Source organism: Aplysia californica, unplaced genomic scaffold (genome assembly GCF_000002075.1).
Source record: "Aplysia californica isolate F4 #8 unplaced genomic scaffold, AplCal3.0 scaffold00128, whole genome shotgun sequence".
Taxonomy (NCBI): domain Eukaryota; kingdom Metazoa; phylum Mollusca; class Gastropoda; order Aplysiida; family Aplysiidae; genus Aplysia; species Aplysia californica.
Genome location: NW_004797398.1, coordinates 423075 through 432800, shown reverse-complemented (window position 1 = coordinate 432800; position 9726 = coordinate 423075). Strand labels below are relative to the sequence as shown.

Genomic DNA, 9726 nt, shown 5'->3' with positions numbered 1-9726 from the left:
GCCCTCTAACTGGGTGAGAAGTCGCCTGAAGGCAGATAAAGTAAGTACAAACTGTAATGTTGAGCATTACAAAAAAGGACAAATTACAGTGGTTTAATAATATTGGTGAATGAAGAATAAGACTTAGCGACCAAAGATGTCAAATCTTATGGAAATTCATGTGCCGATTCCAAATAGTAGTTAACTTTTGTCTTTCACGTCAGGCTTTTGCACAATTCGCATATTTAAGCAATTTCAGGTATTCTTGATTTTGTCAGGGGAGGTAAAAATAACAGACTCTATAAAACAAAGGCCGTAACTTTCATTCTTTCCAAAAAAAGTAACTAACGAAGTGTGATATATTTTCATAATATCCAGTATCACATATTTGTAATGAAATTGTTTTAAAGTTTAGACTTGTTTCATTTCTACAGTCAATTGTTAATATAAATAATGATAAAAATAAAGTAATCTAAAATTTGAAAGAATGAAAAAAAAAACTAAACTGTTTTTAAATTGTGCGATAAAGTGACTAAGAAACTTCAGAGGGAAATAATCATTTGATTTATTCAAGCTAATGTAAGTGGTTTCCACTGTTTTGATGCGTCAGTTTGAGAATTAATTTATTGAATTTAGTGCCCACTGTTCACCCACAGTGATTTTCTGTTGTGCTGCTATGTGCTAATTAAGTTGAAAGAGGACATTTTAGTTGGATCTGACATTTAAAAAGTCACACGTGATGATACATTAGTACAGATGATGATTTCATTCGAGGAAAAGATGTTCCTTAATGAACAGAACGTAACTGCATACAATTGTGTTTTTTGATACTCATACGAGTGAGATTTTAGGGGGTTTATGTTTAAAAGAATCAAAGAGAAAAACCCCCAAAGCATACGACATTTCGTATAAAAAATTCTGATCTTATAGAGAAAAATCTGATAAAGATTCTAATCCTTCCACCAAAATTCCATATCAAAATCATACTCACATGCCTAAGCCCAAAAAGTGAGTGAGGTTTTAGGGGTTTATGTGTAAATGAATCAAAGGGGAGAAGCAAAAAATTGCGACCCATTGTACTAAATTTTTAGACCTGATCAAGAAAATCTGACACAGGATTCAGATTCTACCACTCAAGTTCCATACAAAAATCATTTTCACATGCCTCAGCCCAAAAATTTTCAGAATTTTATGGACCAGAGTAATCATTTATAAATTTAGCGAGAAACATCAGGCCTGATACTGCATGTCACAATGGATAAAATTCATAACATATACACTAGAGACAGTCTACAAATAAGTTTGCTTCAAATTCAAGTTCAATATTTAGAACAAAAATATTCTGAACTGTTGAGTTAACAGAATATTGGACAGAAAAACAAAAATCAAAAACATTTTGCAAAAAAATTCCCTTTCACAAATAATTTTAAAAAAACACTTTCACTTTCGTTTGTTTCAATACACACTGGGTCAAATACACTGATGCAAAAAGTTGAGTTTTCAGTAAAGCGTCGGTATGCAAAATAATAATAATAATAATAATAATAATAATAAATAGCATAATTTGTAGACAGTACAGTGCATACCCCCGCTCAACTCAAAAGCAAGCTCTTACTGAGCACTTACTGTCTCAGGGCTCCCTGGGGATCTGCCAGATCAACCTTGGCCTCAGGTCCCAGCAGCTTCTCCAAGTGCAGGTCTGCCAGCTGGTGCTGCAGGTACTCCAACTGTTTCCCCAGCGCCACAGGGGATAGGGAGTCGCCCGCATCTGTTTGTTGGACTGAATCCTAAGGGAGTGATAAATTTGAGATTTGAACATAATAATAATAATAATATTAATAATAATAACAATAATAATAATAAAAATAATGATAATATATAGCATTATATAGCGCACATCCCCACTCGACAGCAAGCTGTATGCGCTTTACACACTATATTATCACGCCAGCAGACCACAGAACACTCAGAAACAATGTCAGCTTCCCAGAAAGCATACAAAGCAAACAGCTGATTAAGCGCTCAAAGACTAACAAACTGACAAGATTTTTCACTTAAGTACACTGTACTCTTTCCACAGTATCAAATTACCATCAGGCAGCTGGAGTTGAAAAAAAGGAAAACAACCTTCTGGTTTTTTGCATGCCAACAAGATAACAACAAAAAGATCTGGAGCGACAGCAGTGACGGCAACAAATATATGTGAATCTCTCTCAAAGGCAGAAAAGCCTGGTGAGCTCGAATTGTGCTGTAAAAACTTCAGGTTCTGTTATAAGTAGTGTACCATGAAACAGTACTGTTCTTTTAGTAATAGATATCTTCATTGTTGCAAAAAAGATATTTAACTCTATTTAACTTGCTTTACAAGGTATGAAAATAACTTAATAGGCTCCCAGTTTTCCTCTGACAGTAACAATGACGTCCGTCTTTCCCCTAACCATAGCGTTGAAGAGCCGAGAAAGGAAGAACTGACTGAAGGTTTTTTCATTATCTTTATAAAGGCATTTGAACAACTCAAGCAGAATAGGTGTCTCTACAGGACCCCCTACCCCTCTTTAGCGTGTAACACAGCTTGCCATAATTGAACAAGAATAAGTCTATTTCTTCAATCACCTCCAGCTTTCTGCTGAAAAGATGCATCCCACTCACCTTATGTTGACAGTTGACCTTAGAGGGCTGGGTCAAAGCAGACAAACTCCAAATGGATCTAAATGAAGTTTATTGGGGAAGGGCACAAAACATTTCCACTCAATACAGCAACATTCGACTACATCCTGCTATGGCAAAAAGAATTTATTACTAAGCATGAAAAATAAAAGAATAGAACTGACCTTGATTTTGCCCACTTCTTCGGCTAATTCCCTCATCTCATGCTGCAGTCGCTGATACTTCTGCTGTGCAGTCTCTTTCTTGTCACCTTGTCCCAGCTGTGCAAAGTAATAAAATCAATTATTCATTTTTCAGTTATAAAGATATCCTGGATGACAAAAATGAATTATTTTTTTTTAAAGAAAAGCCTTACTTCTAAAAGCAGTGAACTCCATGTATCACTAAACACTTATTATTCTGAAAGCATTAGTAATATACAGCTTTTTTCCAAAATCATTTAACCAAATTAATACAGCCAAACCAGACTTACATATTCTCATAACTATGATCAACTTTTTAAAAAAAATCAATACTCATTATATTTGACATGGTAGAAGTATTTCCAAATTTCATTTCTCAAATCATTAATATTGACAGACACAGAGGTCTGAAAAATTAAAGTAATACACTTACCAATTCATACTCTGTCTGATCAGCATAGTATCCTATGGTCCTAGACTTGCTTACACTATCTGAAAAATCTGTGGAATACATCATCGTGTTATACTTTGGGCATTTCACATGCTATGATTCACTCAAGAAAAACATTCTAAAAGCAAATGTAGACCTGCCAACCCCTCGACAACCAATATTACAAGTTTTTCTCACCAAATCCCAAGAAGATTAAGATTACATTATGAAGCGACAATCGCAAATAAATGTGTGCATCACAAATATATGTGTCATGACGCGGTGGAATCAGGCGCTCGTCGATTTTTGGGCCTGTAGAGTTATTGGTATCATCTTAAAGCTTGTTTATTAAATCTTTCTTTTGATGAAAAAAAATATTTATCTATAGAAGCCTAGAAACTTGCGATTAAAAGAGGTGGGGGTCACCTGGTTTCAGTAAGACAAAAAAAAGGAGAAGAAAAAAAGATAAAAATTGCCAAACGGGAAAATTGTGAGTATCTTCAATTCAATTATTTTGATGAGTGCCTGATTTCACCACGATACCTCACATATGCAAATAAATGAAAATATTAATGAGTATTTTTACATCAGTCACAATAAATAATGCAAATATGGGAAACAAACCTGTTTTTTTTATGTCACTTGCATATGACTTGTAAACAGAATTCAAGAAAAAACAAGATTTTATGCAAATCTCACAAGGGTTCTCCGGTAGGCAATAAAAGATTAGAGAACTCTGATTTTTCGGAGTAACTGGTAGGTTTGCAAAGGTAGCAGGCAAGAGAGGAAGAGGGAGACAACAAGACACAGAAACCTGGCTTGAAACCAAAAAAATTCAGGCAGGCAGAAGGTCAAGAGACAGGGTTTTATTGCAGAAGCTTAAAAGAAAAAGAAGGAAAAGAAGACAACAATACACATTTTAGTAGTCAAGCATAAATGTCACCCTACTTCTAAATATCAGGCCAACTGCAAAAATTTTGTCTAATAATTCAAAGCTTCTCAGATTTCAATTAGTGTTTTTAACAAAGTATACTTGAGATTTTGATTACACTTTTTCCTTGAAGTTTAAAGGATAATATTTCATAAAGGAAGGCTTTAAACCTTTTTGCAAAGGAAATGAACAGGGACGCGAGCTATTAAATATATCAGAGAGTAAATAGACTAAGAGCACTGTGAAGCTTTTGTACAGAAATCGTCTACCACAAGCATTTACATATTTTATAAATAACATTATATCGCGCAAAACTCTTATTCTCTGAGTGCAGTGTTTCCAAAAATTTGAAATGAAAAATGTTACAATCACAATACCTTCTATATGTGCAATATGAAAACAATCATTTAATGAGGAATCAAAATCAATTGCAAACAAATGTGTTCAATTCATGATACACTGTGATAACTTGGGAAAAGAAAAGATATGGAAAGACCAACCTGTTTTACCAAGGTCAACTCCTTTGCCCTTGAAAACTTTAAATGCTGCATCAGTGCTTACTGAGATGGGCTCAACACTTTGACTGGACAATTCCTCCTGAGAATAATCAAAATAAAATTTTTCATCATGACATTTCAAAGACTTACTAGAATAGATTTATACAAATCATAAGAGCTTTCTTTAAAAATTACTTTTTGTGTTTTTTGATCTGTTAACCTCCTTGCCTAGGAACTCTCAAGATACTGATCTCTGATCTCAGTTGTCAAGATGAAACATAAACATGAATCACCTAATGCAGCAGCTCATTGTTATTGACACGCTTATTATATTAGGGCTTTGTATTGCAATTTATATAATATTCTAGCTGACACACAGAGTCAGTGAAATGTTCTCAACATGGGAGTAATGTGATCCCTCTTCTTTTTTTTGTTAAAAGTACAAGCCTAGCAGCAAGATTTAGAAAATGCTGTAATTTGTAAAGAATGATATTTGATCCGTTAGCTAGTATGGCATTGCAAAAATTGATGCAAAAAGCTCGTTCATTCAAAAACATACACACATGTCCAATATCTGACATGTGAGAGCAAAAACACTGCTTTTCGATCCATGCCTATATATATAATAAAAACTTGGGAAAATAAATCCTAAAAACCTAAGACATTCTCAAACAGACTTTTAAAACCCTCTGTATTGCAAGCAAATGCTCAAACTCAGGGGTCTAAAACTCAAAATACCTAGGGATAACTGAGGGTAGAGTCTGGATGAGCCTCTGCAACATAAAATATTCCATACACACACACTAAAAAAAAAAAGTGTTAAGTATTTTTTTTTCAAAATACAACTGATCCAATCTTCTCAGTCTTTATTAACTGGAATTCAGAGAATGAGCAGTTCCTCAGACCATAGGCTTCTTATCTTCTTATACTCCATGATTCCAAAGAGCTCGCAGCGCTTTTTCTCATACATAGCTCAGCCACATTTTGTCTGAGGAATGAAGCAAGTAAGACCCACTTATACAAGAATTTTCACTGAACTGACATCAAGTAGGGACTACAAAATATCATCTTGCCAGCTTAATTTTGGCGTGTGAGTTGCAAGTATGAGAAACCTGCTCTAAGAAGTCCACCCAAACATCACATTATTTAGTACCGATATAGTTGCAATGCTTGTTTATTAAGACTTACAGGTCGTTTGGCAAGATTCTGGTCATCTTCAGGAAGATCGCTGGACTCAAAAACATCTGGAGAGTTCAAGTCCTGTAAACAAATAGAATGCTAACATTACATTTACATTTATAATAAAATACACTAGTTAGAAACTATCCATCCGTGTTTCAATACAAATACGATTTTTAAAAGATATTTACAGTCGAACCTCTGCCTTAACTTAATGGAAACTTGTGTAAAACGGAAACCTGTCTTAACGGAATCTCCACGCTCCCCCCTTGATATTTTCTGCTAACTACCAGCATAAAACGGAAACCTGTCCTACGTGGAAATGGAAAGAAAAAGCCACTCCCTTCCGAGGGTTTCACCTTCTAAGACAGAAAATGCTTTGCCGGTTCAGCCCTGATATGAAACTCGCAAGTTTGGTTCTGCCGGCTCTAAACTTAACGCCATACTGTCGGGCGAGGAAGGGGAGTAGGGATGAAATTTGAGGGTAGATGTTACCATGTTACCCCATCTATGTGAACACTGAGTGATGAAGATGGCGGGTGTGAAATCTCACGAGTGCCAGTGAATGTGCTCGAGTGGCGTTCCAGAAGAGAAACTTTCATTGATAGTGATAGCCAGAGGCCAGAGGTGTAAAATTAGTTTAACCAATGCCTTCCGCCCTGATCGTTCAGCCAGCCCAGAAAAGAGTTCCTCGAAACATTGTTACATATGGGAGTGAGGAGTATCATTGGTTGACTGTGCTTATAACACCGATGGGTGGGGCGAAGGATGGAAGCAAAGGAAATGTTCAAATGTTTTTGTTTTTAATAGGTCAAACAGTGGTTCTATGAAATGCAAGCACTGGTGGTAATTGGATAAATAATGTCATTATACATCAGAGACGACAACAGCTGAGAGGTGTGAAGTTTTGACCACTTGTGACTGTTTGCCGACCGGACAAGCCACCCTTGATCCCAGTGGTTGGGCCTTTGAAACCCCCAATCCATCTCCCCACTAAATTCCCCTGTCTAAGACGAAATTTTTTTCTGGCTCCCTTGCGATTCCGTCTTATTTACACAGGTTCGACTGTACATAAAAAATATGTCAGTAGATCTTTCTAGGAAAAGTAGCCTACAAGTAAGTGTGGTAACATGATGCCATCTCTTGCTTGTCATTATCATGAACATCAATTCTGCTGTAATCCAAGGGGCCTCCCTTTAGCACAAAGCATCACTGACGATTCTAAACAGTTAATATTAACACCAACTGCTCCAGCTCTTCTCTGAGGTCCCACAGCCGGGCCGAATCTACCCATTATAACAGTCACTCAACATTACAGCATAATTACAGACTGGTAACCGCTATGGACAGAGTCTGAATTATATCACTTATTAAACTTGACAAAGTCAAAAAAGATTGTTGACTGACAGAGGCTGCATTAGACATGGACTTCTTCTATGGACATTAAAAAATACAAAAAGTGCATGGGTGTCATGGAACAGCAGCCAAAAGGTGACCACCACGGCAGGTTTGTTGGTAAAGGCAATACTGTCGAGTTCAGGCTCATACTTTAAATCCAGAAGGCCAGTTTTTAAAAAAATGATTCTAACATTTTAAAATCCGAACTGCATGTACTTGAACTTTTATTTATAACGTTAGAGCATGCTGGCAATTCAAAGACTCAAAGATGATGGTAAATTATTTTATATACGAATGTCAGCTCTTGCTACAATTTTGATGAAACGATAACGCATCAGCAGTAAGCAATCTTCCACTTTGAACATTTAAGGTATTACTGGATTCAGGTAATGAACTATATTTTAACTTTAACACTAGGCTCTATACCCCCACCGGACGCCGATCGGCGACGGTAAGAAGCAATCCCTTTTCCCCATGGGACGTCGATCGGCGACGGTGTGATAGCATGTCACAGCACCTGTAGTACAGGCCTATGATCCTATCCAGGTCCGTGGGGAAAAGTGTTGCGCAGTGCAGAGAAAAGTTTTAAAACTTTATGCTGCTCTTATTGGCCCACATGGGCAAATAAGCTGGGGCTTATTGGCCCACATGGGCCATTTAATGCGTTGTTTTTTCAATGTACATGTATTTCATATGTGGTGTTGTCCAAACTTGTTCTCTTTGATTTTTTCTCACTTTATCCCTTCTTGTTAATGTTTTCCTGAGGCATTCCATCTCGCACACATTTCTACAGATTTGATTATTTGTCAGCGGTGTTCCTGCAGATCAGTGTTATAAAATTGTTATGCAGTAGACTTTGATTGTCTGCAAACAGTATTTCATTTAGAATTTAGGTTCTCCGGATGTGGGCTTGCTTCTTTCTGCAAACAATATATTACGGTATAATTGAATTATTTCTTAGCTTACTCTATGTATACTGTGTTGGACAACAAGATGAAGATGTGTAACTTCTTAGACTCTATTGTTCATCTTTTAATTTTTAGCATTAGATTGGAAAACTATACTAGATCTATACATTCTCAATTTAAAATATATGATTGACGGACTTTATGGGGTGGGGGGGGGGAGAAGATCAAATACAGGGGAGATAACTCGCAATTTTGTGGGCAAATAAGAAATGTTCTAGGGGAAATCATATGCCCCTCCTGTGGGCCAATAAGCACTCCGAAAACTTTATTAGATCTTCACAAATCTGGCAAATTATATCATGAGTGATTAAAAATAAGAGTGAAATATTCCAAACTGGAAGATTGCCCAACTGTAGATCTAGACACCTAGAATCTAGATCTAGATCTAGATAAGACTACAAAAGTAAAGAGGCAAAATTAAGGAGCTTAGATCTAGATCTAGCGAGACCTTGGATGTCATTTAATGTGTGAAAGGAAAGCAGTTTTAACAGGTCTCTTGGCATGGGCATGAACAGGGATCTTTCTACCAGGAATTTTTTTAAAGTGTGAGTTGGTAGGCACAGTGTCGATACACACACACACACTCACACACACACACACACACACACACACACACACACACACACACACACACACACACACCTCCTCCTGGCCCTGACTACTGGATGATTCATCCATCACCCTGATGATTCCCACTCTGATACCCAGTATTCATTATCAAACCAACTTAAGATTCCCCCACACCAATAGCTTTTATTGGGAAATCCAGATTAGATAAATACAACCGGTGATAGTGCAGTGTGTTGTGAGGTTAGGAAGAAACCAGCAAGCGAGAAAATAATCAGCAGACAACACCACCGAGTTGGGCTGCAAATGCCGCAAACAACGTTAAGTCGGTTTAGCCAGGTTGGTGGAGTTACAGCAATGATATGGCTCAACTCCGTCTTTTCTTCCTTAAAGACATAGAATCTAATACATTAAAAACAAGCGACTCTTTCAATTCCATCCACCTTTAGAGTAAAATAATGATAGAAGCGTAAAAAACAGACATTAACTTACAATCCCAGGGAGATTAGCATATTTTGGGTCAGCCATGATTAATCAATCCCGGAAATGCTTTCGTTGGTGTTTTACTGTTTTGATAGCCTCACCTTCAACTAAAAAGAGCTCCAGCAAATTCTAAAACGAGTACATTGACATAATGGTCCATACGAGATATCTAAACCTGGATGGATGGTTCAGAATTTCAGATTCGGATATAAAAAAAAAGAAAAAAAAAGTATGCACAAGTTTTATAATTCGCAGAAAACGTTGAGATACCTTTTGAAATTAGCCCTAATCATTTCAATACCCTATTTTAGCTCAAACCCAGCATTAATAGGTCGATTCGAATTAACGTAAAAATAAAAAGTAATCTTGTTGCACGCGACGCAAGTTAGTGATCCTGTGTATGCATCCTTAGAGGGGTTTTATATACTGCCCAAAGAGAAAAACG

General features: G+C 36.7%; 1 protein-coding gene across 2 annotated transcripts in view; it reads right to left on the bottom strand.

The window, feature by feature from the left end:
• Positions 1-9393, bottom strand: part of LOC101860089 (dynactin subunit 2) — a 20806-nt gene extending 11413 nt beyond the window's left edge. The window contains exons 1-6 of one of the 2 annotated variants that reach the window (XM_005096389.3): positions 9291-9393; positions 5875-5946; positions 4690-4786; positions 3262-3329; positions 2811-2906; positions 1606-1766 (exon numbers count right to left, since the gene is read on the bottom strand). In XM_005096389.3, the coding sequence (XP_005096446.1) occupies positions 1606-1766; positions 2811-2906; positions 3262-3329; positions 4690-4786; positions 5875-5946; positions 9291-9326 (530 nt within the window). In that variant the 5' untranslated portion in view covers positions 9327-9393. The remainder of the gene's footprint in view (positions 1-1605; positions 1767-2810; positions 2907-3261; positions 3330-4689; positions 4787-5874; positions 5947-9290) is intronic. The other variant, XM_005096388.3, reaches the window with a different exon arrangement.
• Positions 9394-9726: the final 333 nt, after the last annotated feature.